This window comes from Vicugna pacos, chromosome 18, assembly GCF_048564905.1.
Source record: "Vicugna pacos chromosome 18, VicPac4, whole genome shotgun sequence".
In the NCBI taxonomy this organism is placed as follows: Eukaryota; Metazoa; Chordata; class Mammalia; order Artiodactyla; family Camelidae; genus Vicugna; species Vicugna pacos.
This window is the reverse complement of record NC_133004.1, coordinates 33797288-33819498: the sequence shown is the minus strand read 5'-3', so window position 1 is coordinate 33819498 and position 22211 is coordinate 33797288. Positions and strand designations below refer to the sequence as shown.

The following is a 22211-nucleotide window of genomic DNA, read 5'->3' as shown; positions in this document are numbered from 1 at the left end:
TAGGGCTCTCGGCTGTAAAGAGCTTTCAGATACACAGCATACTCACAGTAACTGTGGGAGCACAATATAATTGTGGTTGCCCCTTCTCTAGGGGAGGAATTTGAGATTCTCAGAGATTAATGACTTAAGCTCAGGCAGCTCATCAGAGGCCCCGTGGGGACTCAGGGCTGCAGACCCTGAAGTACCACTTTTCGCCTGACACACATAGAGGGCATCTGTGGATTCCAGCTATCTGGAAACAACCCTGATTTCAAACATAGATTCTACAGCCAGCCCTATATGTGAGGCTTTGTGACCCAATTCTGGATGTGGAATGTTTCGATCATTCTCTGTGACCACCTTTAATGGGTCTTCCGTATTAGCTGGGGGAACAGATGTTTCCTTTCTGGAAGTCTGGTTCTCCTAGCTTCTGGGGACACCATTCAAGGGGGATGTTGGTTCAAGCAAACTCTGGACATTTCATTCACCTTCTAGGACAGTCAGCTCACTTGCCATTACCTGGGAGCCTGAAGCCTGAGCTGAAACCCATGACCAGCACAGACAGAGAGAGCTTCTTTTGGCCTCCTCTCCTGACATTACTCACAGCACCATTAGGAAAAAACACTCACACTCCCCAGTCACCCGAGAAAGTGAGAGAACATTTTCTTTACCGACGAGCAGGTCCACCTGCCCCTAACTCTTACTAGACCAGCATTCAGGTCTCTGGATTAGAGCTCTTTCATACAAGGAACCTGTTACAAACATCTTCGTTTAATGCCACAGTTCTTACACAAATGAGAATTCATGCTGACATCATGCCTGCTTCTATAATGTGGGTCATCCTTGAAGAATTCTGGCAGGTATATAAAAATATGAAAATCTTTCAACACCTTGGGAAGATGACTTAGTACCTGGTAAGTTGTTCAGGCCAGTCCAGATCTGTGCAGAAATTATTGCCATGGAAATAGATTTGTAGGTTAAGACAAGATCAACCAATAGGGGTAGAGATAAATGGGAAAAGTAGATTATTAGGACAAAGGCTAATTGGGAGCCTCACAGGTGAAATCCTCCCCACTCAATGTGGCAGCGTCTTCAGACTTGTCACCCATCATTTCTTCGTACTCACGTATGAAGAAGCCACACTATGAGGAGAAATAAATCAGAAAATCTGGATAGGAGGGCAGGGCAGGAAGTTGAGAGTAGGGAAAAGCTGAGACAGAAGAAAGGAACTAAGCTGACTTGTATTTGTGGGCCAGAACGCTTATGTGAGCAACAGCTCTCGTGTGCTGAGCACCTACTGTGTGCCAAGTTCAGTAGTTATACACATAATCCGAAGCAGAAAAGCGCAGATTCTGCATCCTTTGGCCTCTTGTCTGTCTCATTCCAGCCACTCTGTGATGTAAGCATTATTAGCATTTCAAAAATGAGGAAACAGGCCCAGAGAAGTAGAGCAAGCTGCCTGACATTAAACAGTGAGTGAGAGTCAAAATGTGTACCCAGAACTGCCTGACTTCGTTGTCTGAGTTCTTCCTGCTGTACCATCCTGTCTGTGGGACGGCTGGGGTCGGATGCTGTTGGTGTCAAGGGGGTGATGAAAACACTCACCCTGTACAGGACGGCTGTGATGAGAGCCAGCAGCAGCAGTCCCCCCATAGAGCTGCTCACGATGAGGGGGACAGGATCATAGAGCTCATACTCTTCTAGCACTGTCACCATCTGATCGGGGGATCAGAAAGTATCAGGCTTCTTGCCGTTCCAGGCTCTTCCCAGGTCCCCAGCCTTTACCTCCCTCCCCTCCTTCACCAGGCTCTGCTCCAAGGGCTGAGATACAGAAGCACTCATAGGCTTAGGGACAACTGTCCTACCCAGGGACCTCCATCCTTCCTCCCTCCAGGCTTGCAAGCCCCGCACCCAGCACCACAGATTTAGCATCAGGAGCCCTCTTGCCAGCCTGGCCACTGCCCACCATACAGTCACTACCTGGGCTCTCAAAAAGGCCTCCTGTCCTGAAATCTGGGAATATATGGATCTGTTGAATGTGATTTCAGCCACACTCATGACCAGTATTTCCTTCTGCAACATCTGTTAAAAAGGAGAGAGCTGGGAACTAGCTCTGGGGAAGGCTCAGGGTTAGAAAATGCCCTGCCTTCGGGTGGGCACAGACATATGAGCCCCCACTGGAGTCGGGGAAGGGACTCTGCTGTTGGGCCTCCACACCTGGCTGACCCAGCCAAGGCTGAGTTTGCCCTTCAAGATGAAGTCAAGTTCCTCCGGGACACCGAAGGAGGGGATGTCACAGTGGAACCTCAGGCAGTCGACAATGGAGCAGTCCTAGGGTCAGGAGAGGAGTGAAGCTGAGCAGGGTCTTCACTTAAGAAGAGACCATGGGAGAAAATAAAGTGGGTCAGATATGGGGTGGGGAATAGATGAACAATTACAGGTCGTAAACATAGTGCTGCAACCTAGCAGTACATTCGCCTATGTCTCCCAACGTATAGCTGGTCCTGCAGTGGGAGTCCATGGCCTTGCTCACCAGCACAAGGCTCCCTGGAGTCTGGGTCTGGAAGTCAGGATGCTGGGGAGGTTCCCTCTCTGACACACAGGGGAGCCTCTAGGGAGGGAGAGCAATAGCCGCAGAATGATCAACAGTTCACTGGCAAGAGGGTACGAGGCACTGTGAGATCAGACCCTGGAGAGTGAGGAAAGGCAGATGGGCACCTGCGAAGGGGCCACCACAGCCACGTCCCACACAGCCACACTGTTCAGCAGGACAGGGATCCAGAAATGAATGCTGAGGGCGAGATCTGGCTGACCCAGGTTATTCACCTGCAGGAAATGGAGACAACATTACTGTTGTCCTTGAAGCATCCCAAATCCTACCCCTTCTCTGGCTCTCGCCCTCCACTCCTCTCCATCTTCCCCTACTGGCTTCCTCCATTAGCAGCGCCGTGGGAGGGACAGACGTGAGTATTCCCTGGCCTCTCACACGATATTGATGCTCAGCTTCTTTTCTGCTTTTCTCATCAGAAGCTGAAAAATTGAAGTATTTGGTGGAATATTCCTGCCTGTAGAGACAGGGAGGGCTTGTTGGTGAAAAACAGCCCTGGGACCATCCTCAGTTGCACCCCAGCCTCCTGCTAGCTCTGTTGGGCCCAGCAGATGACCGGGGGGAACAATGACTGTCCCCACGTACCTGTACAGCCTCCCCTCCATGGCCTTTGCCCTGGTCACCCAGAACTGCTAGCTTGTCCTTTGATACCCCTGCTCTTTCCTATCCCCATGACTTTGCTCAAGCTTTTTTTTTTTTTTCCTGCTTAGAATGTTCTTGCCTGCTCATCCCTCTAGAAAGTTTCACTTAAAGGCCCAACTTGAACATCACCTCTCATAATATCAAAACATTTCCCAATGGATAAAGGTGTTCCCATTGCTTTCTCTAGTAGGTACAATGTTGGTCTCCTGTAATGCTTGCAGAGGCAGCTGCCAGAACAAATTAGCCTGAGGGGACCTCAGGGAACCATGGCCTGGATCACTCGGTAAAAGATGGAGTGCTAGTCCTTCCATGATGGGGAGAAACTGATGTGCTATCCTGGGGCAGTTAAGTAAATGTAAAAGAGGAAAGATGGTGCATTGAGTCCATGGGTGAGCATAAAATCTCCAGACTGCTGGTGGCTTTCCATCCATACATCCATCCATCCATCCATCCATGGATTCCTTCAGTAAACATTTACCATGTGCCAGGCTGTGTGCTTGTTTCTGGAGAGTCAACAGTTAACAAGCCATGATCCCTGCCATCCCAGAGCTTAACATCTAAGAGCTCAGTGGAATCAGGCAAGCAAGGAGAGTGACTAGCAAGTAGAAGCCAGGCCAGCCCTACAGGAACTCCATGGGCCCCCTTGGTTTTCCCACAGATGTGACTGTCAGCTTGATGATTAAGAACATAGACCCTGGAGCCAGACCACCTGGGTTCACATCTCCCTACCTGAGTAACCTAAGGCAAATTCCTTAACCTTTCTGGACCCCTGTAGTTTTTTCCTCTTTAAAAGGGGGATGCTAATAATAGTGCAACAGACTGGCGATGAGGCTTGTAGTGGTGCCATAAATATTAAAATCTACTTTTTCCCCCTTAGGATGCTAACTTTCCTTTCTGCTTCCCATCCCACCCCCTTCTCTCTCTCTGCTTCAGTTTTATCACCTAAAACTCTTCTAGTTCTAAACCTCTTTTCAAATTTGAGTAGACCACTCAGCTTCTCCAGTCCTTGGAGAGGCATGTATAATATGGCCCTTGGGCACAGCTCTGGACCCAGACCATCTGGGTTTGATTCCTGGTTCTGCTGCTTACCAGCTGAATGACAGGGCTAAGTTATTTAACCTGTGGATTTCTTTGCTGGCAAAAAGGGGTATAATAATAACTATATCACAGAGTTAACAGAAGGGTTAAATGAATGTAAATGCATATAAAGTACATAAAACAATGCCTGGCATATCGTTAAGTATATGTAACTGTGAGCTCTTATGATAAGTTTCAGCGTTTCCCATGGATAGAAGGGGAAATTCACACACACAGTTTGGAAGGGCAATGACACCACTTGACCCCCCACGTAGTTCCCCTAAAAATTGGCACATCAGCGGCAACAGCAGCAAACTCCGTCCCACAACTATATGATAAGCTTCTGACCAACTCTAAAAGCTCTGGACTTTAGCCAGGTATGTGGGGCCCCTTGTCCTGCTCCCAGCCTGGCCCGCCCCCACTCCCTCACCCACCTTCAGAACCCAGAGCAGCAGCCCTACACTTGCCTTTCCTGCCTTGACCTTGGTTTCTTAAAGGCCCTCCCAACAATTTCTCACATCTCTGCTCTCCTCTGAGTTTTATGAAAACCTGACCTTTTCTTTGCTCTGTGTGGTGACAGACCATATCCTGTTGGGCACAGACTCCCCACCTCTGAGTACTCAGAAAAGCTTCAGTTTTCATTGAGTAGCTTCGATTCAGCACATCTGTGTTTAGCCCAAAGGACAGAATTGGCTTCATGCTAAAGGAAGCCTGCATCTTGGAGAGAGAGGAGGGAATGTGCATGGTGGCAAGGCGTATGTGTCCCATCACCAGGCCAATTCATCAGAGAAGAAGCAAGAATGATGGAATATGCTATTATGGTATAAATATATGGCTGTCACAAGAAGTCCCATGTGAGGAGTCAGGGCAGCTAGCTTAGATACCCATCTTCAAAAGAGCAGGCTGGCCTGCAAGGGGAGGAACTAGGATTGGAGGAAGGTCCGGGGGAGGGCCAGGGATTAAGTACCTGCTGATCACCGTGTAGACAGCGTATTTCACTGGGAGCTCCAGCTGGAAGTTAGACTTGCTGGATGCAGGCTTATTATTTTCACTGGAGAGAGGTAGGGGGGTGGTTCCTGGTTGGGAAGGAATCCAGGAGAGGAGTCTCCAGCTAGGGCATGAGATGGGAGGGTGGGGGATGCACCATACCTGGCCTGGGTTCACCTGCTTGCATTGGCTGTCAAAAGCAACTTGTCTCCCAGGGTGGCCTTGTAGGAGACATCAAATGTGACCATGAAGGTGCCCTGAGGGAAGAAGAAAGGGATGGGGATAGGGAAGGCCATGGGGGAGTGAGGGAAGGAAATGGGTCAGGACAGGGGAGAAGAGTCATGAGAAGTTGGGGGGAAGCTCTGACTTTAGTGCCCTCTTGGAAGATGGGATGGTTAATGCTACAGCCGCTGCTACTCAAGCCCTCGTCCCCAGTGGACACTGCCTCACATGCCAGGTGCAGGGGCCGCTGATGGGGTTGCTTCCAGAGGAGGAGAATTAAAAAAAACTTACCCACATGCATATATGGGTTTGATATATAAAAGTGGTGACATTGCAGAGCAGTGAGTGAAATGACAGATTTTTTTCAGTAAATAGTCCTGGGAAAATTGGCCCATACAAAACAAACAAACAAACAAACAAACAAACACCTCACTCCATACATTAGAATAAATCTCCACTGGATTAAAGACTTAAATGTGAAGAGACAAAACTATCAATCTTTTAGAAGAGATAATATAGCAGAATATCTTTATAACCTTGGACTAGAGAAGTATTTCTTAAACAAGATAAACACACAAAACACTAAATACAAAGGGAAAGTTAGATAAAAAGCAACCACAATCAAATTAAGACAGTCTGTTTATTAAAAGACAGTACAAAGAGACTAAAAAGACAAGCGACCAAGCAGCAGGATTGGAAAAGATATTGGAACATATATAATTGGGAAAGAACTAGTAACCAGAATATGTAAAGAGCTCTTACAACTGAATAAGAAAAAGAAGAAAAAGACTTGGTGCTCAAGAATGGTCATGGCCAAAATCAGAAACAACTCAAATGACCACTGATTGTCAAGTGAGTAAATAAATTGTGGTATCATCATACAAAGGGATTCTATATAGCAGTGAAATGTTCCATAGCTATAGACCACAACATTGATGGATTTCACTAGCATAATATTGAAGAAAAGAAGAAAGACACAAAATAACATATAACATTGTTATCACTTATATTTGGAATCTAAAAAATAAACAAATGAGTATTACAAAATAGAAGCAAACTCACAGATGTAGAGAACAGGCTGGTGGTCACTACTGAGGAGAGGAATGGGAAGGGCAAGATGGGGGTAAGGGGTTAAGAGGTACAAACTACTATGTATAAAATAAGTAAGATATAAGGATATATTGTCCCGCACAGGAAATATAGCCAATATTTTATAATAATTTTAAATGGAGTATAATTTATAAAAATATTGAATCATTAATGTACACCTGATATACTTTAATTTTTTAATTTCAGGGAAAAAAGAAACTTACAACATGTTTCCATTCCTTTAAAGTTCAAATAGTGGCAAAATCCAACAGTATTGTCTAGGAAAGTATTTATGGGTGGTAAAATGATAAAGAAATACAAAGATTTGATTATCACAAAGTTAGAATAGTGATGAACTTTGGGGAGAGTGTGAGGTTATGATGAGGAAGGCACATAGTGAAAGGGCTTCTGGAGGTGTTAGCAGTGCTTTAGTTTTTAAAACGTTTTGTGAGGGAGGTATTTATCTTTATTTTTACTTATTTATTTTTTTAATGGAGGTACTGGGGATTGAACCCAGGGCCTCATGCATGCTGAGCACACACTCTTATCACTGAGCTATACCCTCTGCCCAGTGCTTTATTTCTTGACCTGGATTTTAATTGCATAGACTTTGCTTAATATTATTCGTAAAGCTATACACATGCCTTATGCACTTCTGTGCATGTGTTTATATTTCATCATAGAAGAATTAAAAGGAATCTACTATAACCCAGGACAGGGGAGAGGTCCCAGCCACTAGAGCCCAAGGGAGCTGTTTACCTGGATTCTTAACACTTGTCGGTAGGACAGCCCTGCTGGATAGTGGAAGCTGATCACAGTTCTGTAGGAATCCTTGCCCTCATTCCACACATTCACTGTCACATTGAGGTCCAGGGAGCTCCCCACCACCAGGGTCTGCAGGCTGAAGGAGGAAGGACAAGGCCAGGAGAGAGACTCCATTGGAAGTAGGTTGGAACTGAGTCACGGGCAGGGGCAGGGCTGTGAGAACTCATGAGCTATGGGCTGATAACCTTCCAATCAAAAACATTTCTTTGTTGGAAAGTGAGCCAAAGGGAAACGTAAGGACTTCTCATCCTAGGAGGATGGGAGACCCAAATGCTTGGCTGTCTGGCTATGAAAGGAGATAGAGCTCACCCTGAGAAGCTGAGGCTGATGCTCAGGTCCCCTTCACAGAGGTAATCTTGCCCACAGTTCTCCCCAAAAGGGAGCTGCAGCAAAACAGTATATTCTCATCCCATCCGTCTTAATCCATCTCCATCCCCTCACTGTGAGCACTCATCCCATTGAGTATTACTGAGCACCACCTGCACCTAGCACCAGGCTAGATACTGGTGAGGAGTAGGGCAATGGGAGAGGGGCAGCTAGACTATGAAAAGGAGATAGGACAAGATCCTTGGTTTCAAGGAACATAAAGTTTAGTTGAGGAGTCAAATCCAACTCACATTGGACCAACTAGTCAACAAACATTATGAAGTATCAGTAACGAAACAGGTTCTGGGTTGGGTGGAGGGTGAGGAAAGGTGGGAACCATAGGTGAATTAGACACAGTTCTTGCACTCAAGGAACCTGCAGTTCCAAGAGAGCCACAGGAGTAGAAGTAGAGTGCCACGGTCCAGTCATGTGATATTTGGCATGAAATCACCGTGACGCAGTAAGAAGCCAGGGAAGAAGTGACAGATGCTGAGTGTGGTCTTCAAAAGAGAGGGAGGTAAAGACTGTGGCTCCTGGGGATGGGAGGAGATCTTTGAGGTGGAGAGAAGAAAATGTTTTCCAAGTAAGAGGTATGACATGGACAAAGGCACAGAGGTAGAAATGAGAAAAGTTGGGAAGAATCTGCAGAATGAGATCCAGAGAGTTTATGCTGGAATAAAGTGGATACTCAGCTGGGATGTGTGGAGGGGTCCAAGCTAAGCAGGACTGTGGTAACTGGGGGGACGTATTTTAGATTTGATGTGGTTGTTGGGCCGCTGGGAGCCACTGTAAGTTCTTAAGCACAGGGAGCCACTGTGAAAGTCAACACATCCCTGGGACTTCACTGGAAGACTTACAGAAGCAGTGAAGAGGTCCTGTGAGCCCATGGCCAGTACAGGGCGAAGGTTCTGAGATGAGGGGATGGGCTCCCCAACCAGGGAGAAGTTGAGTCGCAGGATGATGGGGTTCACTATGTCTTCCACACAGCCCTGGGGGAGAAAGGGCTTTCAAGACCCACAATCTTCCTCCTTACTTGCTACCACTATGGCTTCTCTTCCACTGCATACACTCCCCACTGTCCAGTGCCCCATTCAAGCTGTGGAGCCAGGTTCCCTGGTCCCAAGTTTCCCCTCCAGCCCGAGCCTCTCCACCATTCCCACCTCAGTCGGCAGGGAGGCTAGCCTTGGGCTCCTTCCCCTCATCTCCCTTTCCAGGAACCCAAAGTCCTCACTGGTGAAAACAGCTTCAGGGTTTCACAGTTATCCCCCAGCCGCAGGATTTTTCTTCAAGTCAAAGTCCAGTTCTTGGTCTCATCAAAAATGGCACGAGGAATCAGACGGCCTGGATCCAATGCCAGATCGTACTTGACAGAGCTTTGGACGTCACCTGAAGCACAAGGGGGAATGGAAGCCGGAAAGTTAAATAAGAGAAACTCGGACTTCTGTTTCCATTTATTCATGCAATGAAGATTTGTTGAGTGCTCTCTTTGGGCCAGGAACTGGACCAGGTGCCAGGGATGCATGTGGAGAAGACAGAGAAACATGGTCCCTGCCCCAGTGAAGCTCACGGTCTAGAAACGGAGATGGACATGTGGGACATAACATCCCAGCGTGATCCGTGCCAGGGCGGGATTCTCTGTGGTACTGGGGGGCCTTGCTAACTCAGACTGCGGGTCAGAGACGTCTTTCTGGAAGGGCCTGTCTCAGCTCTGACCTGGAGGATGAGCAGGAGTCGAGTGAAGAGTGGGGTGGAGAAAATTCCAGACTGTGGGAACAGCAGCTAAGACCAGAAGGAACAGAGAGGCTGGCACATGAATTCAAAAGTGTCTGGAGTAAGTAGGAGTGAGATGAGGTGAGGCTGGAGGGGCAGAGAGGGGCTAAATCAGCAGGGGCACTGCAAGGGAGAACTGTGGTCTTTATCAGTGCAAGAGGGGGCACGTGAGGGATGTTTAGGACCAGTCTGTGGGGGGTTGGTGGGTGGAGGCTACGTGGACACAGCTCCAAGTGTAGGTAGGAAGGAGAAGGCATCCTCAAGGAAGGCAGTAGCTGGGGCTGGTGGAGAGAAGTGGGCAGACTTCACATGTATCCTGGAGACAGAACCTGGAGGCCGAGGTGTGGGCAGAGGCAGAGAGAAGGGCAGCTGGTTGGATGGGAGGTCAGATTTGGATCCCTGGGCCCATTCTGTCCAGACCTCTAGCAGGCGGGGGGCGGGGGGCATGTCTGGGTCTACCGGAAGGAAACTCACCTAGCTGATCCTGTGAGCTTTCATGGATAGTGAGACAGACTCTGATGTCCCCAGTTTCCAGGGTGTCGGGCACATCTTCCCAGCACTGGTACACAGCTTTTGCCACTTCCGGGGGTGTGAATGTCATAGCTACCTCCACATTCAGCACCGGCAGGCTCCTGAGGGTACACACAGGGGCTGAGGACAGGCCTCTGGCCTCTAGGAGGAGAATGGGGGAGGGGACAGCTTGGTGAATTAGACACATGGTAGACAAGGGAGAAGTTGTCACCTGAACAGCAGCACGTGTCCCCGGGCCCCCACGGCCAGGTCCACCAGTCCATCCTGAGTGATGTCCTGACACCCACTCAGTGACTGCCCGAAATACTGAAGCCTGGGGGGAGAGCTGGGAGCCTGCGATCCACTGGCCAGAGAGAAAGGAGGAGGGGAAGTCAAAGAAAGGGGATTGGAGGTTTGAGAAGACCTTAGTTGGGAAGGACACTGAATGGAGAAGTTGAAAAGGAGAGAGGAGAGAGGAGAAGTGGAGAGCAGGGTCCCAAGACGGAGAGGGGAGCACTTGTGGTCCAACAAGGACCATGAGGGTGCAGGCTAATGACAACACCAGTGCACAACAATAGGCTCATCACAGATTCATTCACTCCTCCTTTGTTCCTTCTTAACTATGTGAGGAATGCAGTGCTTAGCGCTCTCACTGAGTTATCTTTACAAGAAGCCAGTGGAATTCGTTCATCCTTTAATGTTTCATAGGAGGAAACTAAGGCTCACAGAGGCTAAATCAGTCACTTGCCTAAGCCCACGCAGCTAACAGGGCTGGCTAGGCATTTGACCTGGGGCCCTGATCTCTTGACTACTAAGCTGCTCAAAGGGGAATGGTCACCAATAAGGCCGGTGACCGGAGGCAGCATCAGGCGAATCTAAGACGTGGGAAAGAAGGTGGAACAGGAGAAAGAGGCAGAAGACAGGGGGGCCTCACCTGGCTGTGGGAGGGGCTGATGCTCAGTCCTGAGGTTCCATGAAACAGGTAGATGGCACCCCGGTTCTCCTGCTCTCCCGAGGCCCCGATGGCCACGTCCATCAGCTTGTCCCCATTCACAACCCCCATCACTGTCAGGGCTGCCCCAAAGCGACTCCAGGGGTGGCCTTGCTCCCCTTGGAGAATGACCCCACACTGCCACTTAGCCCTCTGCAGAAGAAAACAAGAGTCAGGACCCAGCCCAGGCAAGCCCTCCACCCACTCCCAGACTCCGCCCAACCCAGGTCCCGTCAGCCACTCACCCCCTTGGGCAAGGGGCACACGGACACCTGGCCCCCCCGGGTCTGCTCATAGTAATGCGGGGCCCCGATGAGGACCAGGTCGGAGCTGCCATCTCTGTCCACGTCCACAGAGCAGAGGGAGGCCCCGAAGTAGGAGCCGATCTGCAGGGCAGAGCCTGGAGTCATCCTGCCTGCCCTTGCCAGAGGACCCCTTCTGGGCCAGGTCCCGCTCTCCTCAGCCACCAGCACCTCTCTCCCCACCCCACACCCACTTCATCTCCCTCCTCTCTGCCCCTGGAGACCCTCCTCCACGCCCAACCTGGGTCCCTGTGACTTCAGCCTTCGGCCTCCACTGCCTGGACACCTGGGTGAAGAGGACAACCTTCCCGGTGTGCTGATGGTGGGGGGCCCCCAGGACCAGGTTCTATAGCCCCTTCCAAAGGGCCAGCTCAGTGGAGTAACCTGAGGGGACCAGGCCTCAGCACAAAGGCTTCCCCTCCCGCCCCCAGGCCCCGCCCTCCCCAGCAGCCCTGCCTGACCCTCCAGCCGCAGCCCCGTCTCACCCAGGTAAGAGTTCTTCATGTCCACGTTCTCCTGGGACATGTTGATGAAGGTGGGGCTCATTTTGGGGGGGTACAGGAAGGCCCCTCCAGACCAGCTGAAGCTCCCCACAGCCCCCAGAACTGGTCCATCCTGGGAGGAGAGATTCCAGGGCTGAGCAGGTGGGAAGGAGAAGCACTGCCTGCCGCTGGCTCCACTCGCCATTTGGAGTTCCTCTTCCCAGGCTCTCACCGCAGCTTCCGTGTCCCTGACTCCCGTATCTCTCAGTCCTTCCCCACTGCCACTGTCACAGTCAGCCTCAGCCCTCACCCGCTGCCCTTCTGCCTCCTCACTTCCTCTCCTCTTCTTCATCTACTGCCCCAGAGCTAGATTTCTTCAAACCCAAATGTGAAGCCACCACCCTGCTGGCAAACCAAGATGGCTCCCTGTCACCAAGCCCCTGAAGGTGGCATCTAGGATCCTTCCCAATCAAACCAAATCCTCTCCTCCAAAACACACCAAACCTCTGGCCTGGACACTTCTCTCTCCTCTCTTTCTGGGACTCAACTCCTCCCTCTGGAAGAGTTAACCTCAAAGTCACCTCTGTGAGGTCTTCCTGGGCTCCCTCCAGAAGCGACAAGTGTTTCCCCTTCTGAATACTTTGTTTATTGCCTTTTCAAACTTTTGGGATATGTTTTTTTTTTAATTTGTATTTGTTTGGGAGGATAATTATGTTTATTTATTTATTCTTAATGGAGGTACTGGGGATTGAACCCAGGACCTTGTACATGCTAGGCAGGCACTCTACCACTGCACTATACTCTCCCCCTCAAACTTTTGATTATGGATAATTTAGAACATATACAAAAGTGGAAAGAAATGTATACTGAATCCAAAAGTATCGGCGACCTAGCATCAGGGATTAATTCATGGATAAGCTTGTTCTGTTTCTGCATGCCCCTCAATCACCCTCAAAATTATTTGGAAGCAAATCCTTCTGGATATTTTGAACACACATGTCCTTTCTGGCAAGTCAGGCCGTGTTGTGGTTTCCTTGGTCTGCATGGTCTTTCCCATCTCTCTGGCTCTCTTTCCATGCTGCCCCTAGCCCACTCTGCTCCAGCTGTGCTGGCCCTTCTGTCTCTCTAGTGCGAAAAATAGTTAAGGAATAAGTTAAGGAATAAGGTTAAGGAATAGTAACCTTATTCCTGCCTCACGACCTTTGCACTTGCTTTTTCCTCAGCCTGGAGCAATCTCTCCCCAGATTTTCCCAGGCCTAGCCCTTTCTCATCATTCAGCCTCAGCTGTCACTCCTTAGGCTTCCTCTGATCACCTCTCTTTCTCTACCCCAATGCTTAGCACAATCTGAGAGTCTTTGTTTGTTGTTTGCTATCTCTTCCCACCAGTAATGCATTCCCGGAGAGCAGGAACCTTGGCTATCCTGTTCTCTGCTGTGCTTCCAGCACCTGCATACACTGCCCGTGTGTCTCTCCTGGACGATGGTGAGCTTGAGGATAGGGTCTGCTTTCTTATTTATTCTGGGTCCCAGGTCCCAGCCCAGGGTTGGCACAGTGTTGGTGCCTGAGACTCGTTTATCAAGCATACTATGGCTCCACCCACCGTGGTGAGGACTGAACTGAAGCCTTCTTGTGACATCTCATGCTGGAAGGAGCTACTAGTCCTCGACTGGGTTCCTGCAGGGAAACAGGTCACTCAGGCTCCTGGAGATCTTGAGACCATGAGGACTCAGAGCAAAGAGAGGAGAGGTGGTCTGGAGCTTAGGTTCTGGGGAACAGTGTTGGATGAGCTCTGAGTAGGGATGGATCCTCAGGCCTATGGAGGACAACTAAGTCAGGACCCTTTCTATTCCAAGACCTAACCTCACTGCCCACTTACCCTCAACTGCAAAGATCTTTTCCTGCAGCCGCTTCTGGATGCTGCCGAGGGCTGCAAAGTTGTCCACCTTGAATTCATGGTCCTTTGAAGGCGCTGAGCCAGTGATGTTCAGCTCCTGCCTGGCAGTGGGTTCCTGGAAGCATCTCCCACCTGTAGCAGAGAGGCAGCTGAGGAGGAGGAACCTTCCAGCCCTTCTGTCTGGGTGAGTCGCAGGCTGAGTTGGGGGGAGCCACGAGGAAGGGGATGAACCCCAGTGGCATAGCGGATGATGCTGGCTTTCTCTGCCTGGGGGATGACATCACTGTACTCCAGGGGGTCTTTATATTTTTGCCCATCTGTGATGACAATGAGGATCTTCTTGGCACTTTTGCAGGCTCCATTCTTACTATGAAATAGTTCTTCCCTGTCAAGGAAGAAAGAGGGGGGTGACTTTACTGAGATTCTGGAAAGAAAGCATTTGCAGCACTAGAAGCTCATCTGGAGAGACTGGGGAGTCTTGGTAACCCTGAGACTCTGTCAGGCATGTTAAGAAATCGATTCAGCCCTTCTTGAAAATTATACTAACAATAAATAGTATGACGCACAGTAAAAGTACTCGTTCGTATTCCTTGTTCTTAAAGTGTCAGCCAGTAAAGAATCCACTCCCAGGAGGCAGTACGGGTCAGACACTCCTGGGCAAGTTACTTCACCTCTCTGAGCCTTTGCTTCTCTCCGTGCAAGATGAGAGGAGTAATTGTTTCACGGCTGGTCTTCAAAGACAGCCCCTAGTGAGCCACACCCGATCTCCTTCCCATATTGAACTGGCCTGTGACTCCCTTTAATCAGCAGCGTGCAATGGAAGTGACCCTGTGCCAGGTATGGGCTTAAGGAGCCCTGGTAGCTTTTGCACTTTGCGGAGCCCAGAGCCCACATGAGAGAAGTCTAGCCAACCTGTTAGAGGCACCCCATGGAGTGGCCACGTGAAGAGAGAGGCCCAGCCGTCCCAGCTGAGCCTAGCCTTCCAGCCAGTCCTGCCAAGGCAGCAGCCATGCAAATGAAGCTCTCATACTCCAGCCTCAGATGCCACCTGGCCACAGCCACACGAGTGACCCCGCGTGAAAACAGCTGAGCCCCAGGGTCACGAAAAATAGTAACAGAAGTGTTGCTGTTTAAGCCACTAACCTTGGGACTGATTTGTTAGCAACAATAGGTAACTGAGACAAACAGTATCAGGTCATTCTGAGATCAAACTATGTCAAGCTTAGTCAAGCTTTTACAACAGTGACTGGCCAACAGGTAAGTATTAATTCTATGGTAGCTGTTACAAACGACTGAAAAATGTAACTATACGCTCATGTAGTTCAACAAACCCAGAATAAACACACATACACACATGTGCACACAAAATAACGTACATATGCCAAATAAAATACTGGAAGCAACTTAAATGTTTAACATTAGGGAAGGGGTTTAGCAAATCATGATCCAGCCCCTGGGTGGAAAAGTACGCAACCTTTTCAAAGGGAAACAATAAAAACTGCAGAGAAACATCTATTACATAAACGGGGAGGGGGGAAATAGCAGGATGGAAATAGTTTCTGCTCTAATTGTGACCATATAAAATACGTATGAATAAAGACAAGGATGGAAAGGACAGTGTGCTTTGAGGGTAGGATATACTTTTTTGTTTGTACTTACGCTTTCTTATTGCTAAAATACTGTGAAGTGTTTGGCTAGAGGGACTGTAAGTAATAGTTCTTTCTTTCAAAAATTTCCTTAATGCTTTAACTTTTTGTCTTTTTTGTAATGAAACGTCTAAAAAAGAAAAATACCACCACCACCACCAGTCAGTGGCTTGGGCTTGGCTTCAGAGAGCGGGGAGGAGATGGGAACAGGAATGATGTGGATGAGAACTACACCGTCACCCACTACGAGAAGGAGCTTCAGGGGCTAGGAAGGGACGCCTCTCCTATGCAACTTTCAACACAAGGAATAGAGGCTTTCTTCCCAGTTATTCAGTCCCAAGAGGTCAGTGTTCAAGGCAGAAAAGCCGCTCAAAAGTAAAGAGGGTGCTTCTGGAGACAGCATCCCTTGTTCAGCATTTCTCCAGCACCATGCCCAGGACAGCACCGAAGAGTATGCAGGAAGTTGAGGATTCCAGACATTCCACCCAGTTCCTCCCCAAGAGAACCACACTTTCTATTCTGGCTCCACCACCTAAGCCGTTTTCTTCTCGGACCGCCTCGCCCCCAGTGCTGAGCAAGCACATGGTACGTGTGGAGGGTTTGAATGGGTGAGGGATGAGGGATAAAGGGAGACGAGTGGGGGAAAAGGCACAAAGAAGACACTTAGCCATAATTCCTGAGTCCCTTCCAGGGAGGTAAAGAGGGGCTGCACCAGTTTTTGGATAAAATCCTCAACCATTTATCTAGCACACCTCGTGTGGAAGCACCTGGCTCATGTTATCTCATTTAATCCTTACAACCAAGTTGTGAGTTTATCCTCATTTGACAATTTCCTGAAACTTAGGAAGAGTCAGTAACTTCAAGGGTGGCCCAGGTAGCACACAGGGAGCTAGGACGGGAACCCAGAAGCAAAGCCCAGGTGGACTCAGGGTCCAGTCAATCCAAAGCCAGGCAAAGGGGAAGCAGCCTGCAGGGGAGTCCTGTGCTAGATCAGGGGAGCGCAATGAGCCACGAGCAAGGGGACCAGAAGAAACCCTCCAGGGAGGGCTCTGCCCACAGCCACCTCAGTTCCCTGTGAGCCCTTCCCCAGAGCCTCCCTCAGCCTCTGAGAAGGGCTGCAGACGCAGCCCAACAAAGCAGTGAGGAAGCAGCGAATCCACAGGCAGTAGGAGGAGCAGCTTACACCACTGTCCGGATGCCGGTGGCTGTGAATGTCAGGCCGGTCAGCTGGACAATAGGATCCACCAGGCTCTGAGGGTGCGGGCTGGTCTGAAATTTGCTGAAGCTGAAGTGGGTCATCAGGAGGTTTGAGTACTGCATCAGCGAGAACTGTGGAGTTCACGAACAGGGCCCTGGGGCTTAGGAGCTGCTTTTTAATGAACTTTTTATTTGGGAATAATTTTTGACTTACAAACCATGTTTTTGAGGCCTGACAAATGTAGAGTGACACCTAGAAAAGAAATAATAAATGGCCCAAAAAGAAAACAGGAAAGTCAAAATCAAATAATTCTTCTTTCATAGTTTACAAAGAATAACCTTGCTGACCACAATATTTGTCAAACTTAGATTTAAAAAAATTTTTATGGAGGGAGGATATAGCTCAGTGGTAGAGCATGTGCTTAGCATGCACAAGGTCCTGGGTCCAATCCCCAGTGCTTCCATTAAAAAGAGATAGATAGATAGATAGAAAGATAGATAGAAAGGTAGATAGATAGATAGATAGACAGACACATAGATAGATAGATAGAGATACATAGATAACTGTAAACCTAATTATCTCCACCCCAAAATAAAGTCAACAGTGTCACATAAAGTTTTTAAACAAAAAATTTAAAAATTAAAAACACTTATAATACATGAAATCAATTTGTAGGCTATACTTCCTTGCTTCTCAAGAATTTGTACATCAACACTAATAAGTGGGAAATAATGAGATAAACCATGAGTTACATGGAAAATATAACAAAGAAAGCATCAATTATTTGGCTGAGTTACCTTTGGTCAGATTTCCCAGCAAAATTATTTGACAATCCTTTCAATGTATCTAAACAGCAAAAACACTGTTATTTCCTGTGTGGACATAAGAAATACAGTGGGGGAAACTCCTTGGGTCATGACTCAAATCGGCTAGCACTGGGACTACACCTTGACCTTGGACCCTAGCCTTCTCACAGCACAGGTCCACTGAGCCAGCCTAGTGATGCCAGGCTCCCTCCCAGGGTGACCTTCCCAGAGGCAGACCCTCCCCCATTGCACTGCCCAGGCCTCAGGAGCCCAGTTTTCACCAGTGTGTTGGTGCCCTTGAACTCGCCCATCACAGCTCTGACGAAGTTCTTCATCTGTTTAAAGTCAGTTGGGTCAATGCTGGCAGAACCATCAATCAGGAAGACAATGTTCATCTCTTGATTTGGACTCTCTGCGAGAGAGAGGGAGGAACCAGAGATATGTGTGTGGGTCCCAACTACCTCCTGCTCCACAGAGTCAGGGGGGCATTCTTGGCATAGGCATCAATCCCCACTCAGTTCCTGACACCCCTCATGGGGAGGCCCAAATCTGTTGCCCCAGTCCCTTCTCCCTTCAGCGGAGTCCCTTTTGCTCCCTCCTCCCACCAGGCCTGGAAAAGGGGGAGAAATAGAGGATAGGGGCCAAGTGGGCTCTTCATTCATCTTGTTAACAGATATTTATCGAGTACACACTGCAGGGATACTGTAGAGCACAGGAGAAGGCAAGTTAGCCAAGTGGTTCCGAGTCTATGTTCTGGAGCCAGCATGCCTGGGCTCAAATCCCAGCTCTGCCACCTGTTAGTGGTGAATCAGGCAAGTTACATAACTTCAGTGGGCTTCGGTTCTCCCTGCCTGTAAAATGGGTAATAACAGTGCCTACCACATGGAATCACTGCAAGGATTAAAAACATCAATATGTACATAAAGTAAAGACAGGGCCTGGCACACCATAAGGGGAAGCTATTATCACCACCATCACCACGGGCCTGGCATTGTTCTAGGCCCAAAGACGCACCTGCTGGGATGCTAAAGTGTGCCGCCAAGACCTGCCCCCATCAGGATGGAGGTGCTCATTCCCGGCTGCAGGGGGTTGGCTGTCGATGGTTCCCAGTGGAGTCCCTCCCTAGGCATCACCTCATTCAAAAGACAGGTGCCTTGCTCAAGGTTACACCTCTGGCTCCTGGGGGCAACATGTATCCAGCCATGCTCCAAGTCCCCGTGGGTCGGCTGAGGCCTCTTAACAGTCCACCCCCTTCAGCTGCCCAGTCCTGCCTCCCTCACACTCTAGTAGGGGTTGCTCCTGAGAACATTCCCAAGAGAGCCTCAGAGTCTGTTTCCAGAGAAATCTGATCTAAGAACATAGCTTTAAAAAAGATCTCATCCCTACCCTTGTGGGGCCCACACCATAACAGAAAGACACATCACACGCACATGAACAAGTAAGACATCACAGGTTGTTCCCAGACTTACGTGGAGGGATGTGGCCTGTGTGCAAAACCCAGTCTGTGCCTCCACCAGCACTCCACATCCTGTGTTGGTCCCAGCGTGCTGGGAGATCAGGCCACCACAGCCCTGAGGTGCACCCACACAGCAAGCCAAGAAGCCCTCAGGTGCTCCCCCTGCTTACCCGTTATCCATCCCCCACAGCTGGGTAGCTGGTGTTCCCTGTCACCACATCTTGTACTTGTGTCCACATTTTTAGTTGTATCACAAAACCACCCCACATCCTCTCTCAGGCTAGGTTTGTGGCCAGTGCCCTCACAGCATCACTTCTGTTTCTTGTTCCTTTTACTGTATCCACTGGGCTTCCCACCGCAGGCACCCGGCTGCAGCTAAACCACTTCTGAAAAAGGACCAAGCCAATCAAATAAGGTTGGCTCAAGCTCTGGACTCTGCTACTTTCTAAAGTAGGAACTTACCTCTCTGAGCCTCAGTTTTCTCATCTGTAAAGTGAGGATCATCCTGGCCTCCACAAGGATCTTGTGAGGATGCCATAAGGTGATGCACACCCGGCATGCAGTACCCAGCACTGCCTGGCACACGGTCCTTCCACTTCTACTCAGACCTGCCTCACCTGCATCAGGCTTATGTACCCATGTCCCATTTTCATCAGGCATCCCACCTCCCAAGCCCTGGAGACATCTAGGAGAAGACATTTACTTCCTAGTATTTAAATGTCACCCCCCAACCCTGGCTGCACAGACATCCCAGGTGGGGCATGGTCCTCGCAAAAGTCCTTTCCACTCTCTGTCCCTTGTGTGGACTCTGCTTCCACAATTTGGTCTGGGGAGTGTTTCTGCTGCCGGTTCACCTTTGACTAAAAGCCCACCATGGCTGGCATCGTGGTTTCTCTGGTCCAAGGCACTGTTCTCGTGCCTTGAGTGGCCTCTGGCTCTTAACTGGGGCCCACTGCTCCCTTCAATGCCATAGATGGGGCAGTTTATCTGTATCTTCCTCCTACCGTGAACACATGGCCTTCAGCTAGAAAGTCAGTCACAATGGCTATCACATGTACGAGACTCAGCAATTTATACATATCAAATCGTTCAATCCTCATAACCTCAATTATGAAAGGCCATTTACCAGTGAGGAATCTAAGGCCCAGGGAATGAAGCCACTTGCCCAAGGACGCAGAAGATGAACGTGTAAAGACTGACTCTCAGAGAGAAGCTGTAGCAGGGCCCTAGGCACCACTTGCTATGAAAGACATAAGTGCTGGCAAAATTGGGCCTCACGCATCCCACGGTCCGATCATTTGCTCCGCTTAGAAGGGGAGGAGCGAGTCTGGGAAGTCCTGGCAGCTCAGTAGTGAATGCCTTCCTCGTGGATCCTCGGATCTGTCATCCTCACCACAAATTTTCACCACCCAAAGCCCTTCCTCTGAAAACCAAGAAGCACCCCTGCCCCTGGTGGCAACTGTAGGCCCCTCATGCCTCCAGCAGCAGCTCCCTTCTGTCCCAACAGAACCATCACTGCTCGTCCAACTTATGGCTCCTGCCATGAGCTACGCCTCCAGGCAGGCCAGACTGTGCTCCCAGCCCTTCTGGGCTTTGCTGAGGCCTCGGGGAAGGGGCCCTGTGCACGGGAGGCCAGACTCAGGCTTCATGCTCTGTGCACACAAGCAGTACCAGGATATGCTTCACACCGAACTGCCGTCTCTAAGGGACCTGCCTGGCAGGGCGGCGGGGACTGTCGAGATGATCTGCAGATGGGAGCCCAAGGGAGGCAAGAGCCTTTGGCATACGTGTTCTCTCCGCAGGCTCTGTGCGCCATCGGGCCGCAGGCCTGAGGGCAGAGGTCTGTGTAGGCAAGGGGCCCCTCGGAACTCTCCCTCCACTTCTCCCTCAGCCCCAGCCTCCTTCGGCCCCTGTTCCTCCCTCGAGACCCTCCTGTAACCCAGAAAAACTCACCAGCAGCCAAGAGGAATTGATGGAGGCCGCCAGGGACAGGCCCAGGGAAATGTTCACGGCTTCTGGGGGTGCTGAGAAGGCAAACACGTATGGTCACACTCACGGGCACACCCTCAGTTGTGGGGAGGTGGTGGAGTCCGGGCTGCAGGCTGGGAGGGGACACTCCGGTGTAGGAGGGTTGAAGGCCCCGATGCCTGGAGGCGAGTCACTCACTGTCCAGCAAGATGGGCCAACACAGGCCGGTGGCCACCGCACAGTTGTACAACCATCCTGTTTTCCTGACCGCTACCACCTCCAGGGGGGCTCCCACCATGAGTCTGGAGACACAACCAGGACAGACAGTCACAGGAGGGGTCGGGGCACAAGGCGCTTCGGGGCAGAAGAGTCACAGGGAAGTGAGACTTTGTGAGGGGAGCTCTTGGCATTGGCCACTTGTGAGGCTATTCAAAAATCAGACCGAGTCTAACCCATGTATATAGAGACACGCTGGACCTTTTGTTTGTTTGTGTATGTGTGTATATATATATAAATATCTGTGTATTCATGTATGCAAATGGTTTGAGATGTGCGTGTGTGTGTGTGTGTGTGTGTGTTTAACATTCACCAAAAATAAAACTATTCAAAACAAAAGCAGCATTTCCCAACCACAGTTCCATGCATCTTGTCCCCTGGGAGCCCTCATTCTGAGCCACTCAAGAAACAGATCACCTCAAGTTAAATGGAAAAATGTCCTGAAGTGATATGCTTTCAAAACAAATAGACAATTCTATAATTAACTGAACAATTTAAATAGAAGATAAACAATTAAAATTGGACGATTTAAAGCAGCTATTTCAGAATCCACATCTATATCCAGTCATAGAAATGCAACCACTTATTGCAAAACTGAGAGGAAAGACTTTTAAAAAATTGTTTAATTTATGTTTATTTACTGGGGGACAGGTAATTAGGTCTACTTATGTTTAGAGGGAGTCCTGGGGATTGAACCCAGGACCTTGTGCATGCTAAGCATGTGCTCTACCGCTGAGCTGTACCCTCCCGCTGAGACTTTTTTAATTTGGAAAAATGTTCTCACCACCATCTCACCACTCAGATGAAGACACTAGACAAATACTAGTGCATTTTAATTAATTAGTCAGGCAAACCTTGTTAAATTGGCATTTTTTAAAAATAAAGAATTCTTTTTTTTTTTAATTGGCATTTGAAGATTCCTTCTAAAGATGGCATGTAGTGTATAGGGCGATGGAAAATACGACCTCATGGTCCCTCCGCTGAGCAACGGTAATTTGGCAATGCCATACGAATACATTCTGAAACCAACAAGAGTGTTTTAAAAAGGCTCATCAAACGCTGATTGGGGCTTGATGTTTAAAAGTGGAAGAGAAGTGCCCGCCACAGTCCCGTAAGG

The 22211-nt window shown here is 49.3% G+C and overlaps 1 protein-coding gene across 1 annotated transcript; it reads right to left on the bottom strand.

Annotated features, from left to right (window-relative positions):
* Positions 1-134: 134 nt before the first annotated feature.
* Positions 135-21116, bottom strand: LOC102539714 (integrin alpha-D). Its single transcript, XM_072942995.1, is given in 30 exon segments — positions 135-1121; positions 1585-1695; positions 1960-2061; positions 2197-2310; positions 2513-2590; positions 2698-2805; positions 2966-3044; positions 5274-5357; positions 5471-5550; positions 5661-5774; positions 7364-7505; positions 7739-7812; positions 8653-8784; positions 9027-9181; positions 10040-10197; positions 10308-10414; positions 10416-10439; positions 11010-11219; positions 11312-11452; positions 11610-11752; positions 11854-11983; positions 13451-13524; positions 13727-13876; positions 13960-14129; positions 16574-16719; positions 17676-17806; positions 20565-20615; positions 20618-20678; positions 20804-20874; positions 21017-21116. Coding segments are annotated over 30 exon segments (3342 nt in total). The 3' UTR covers positions 135-1019.
* Positions 21117-22211: the final 1095 nt, after the last annotated feature.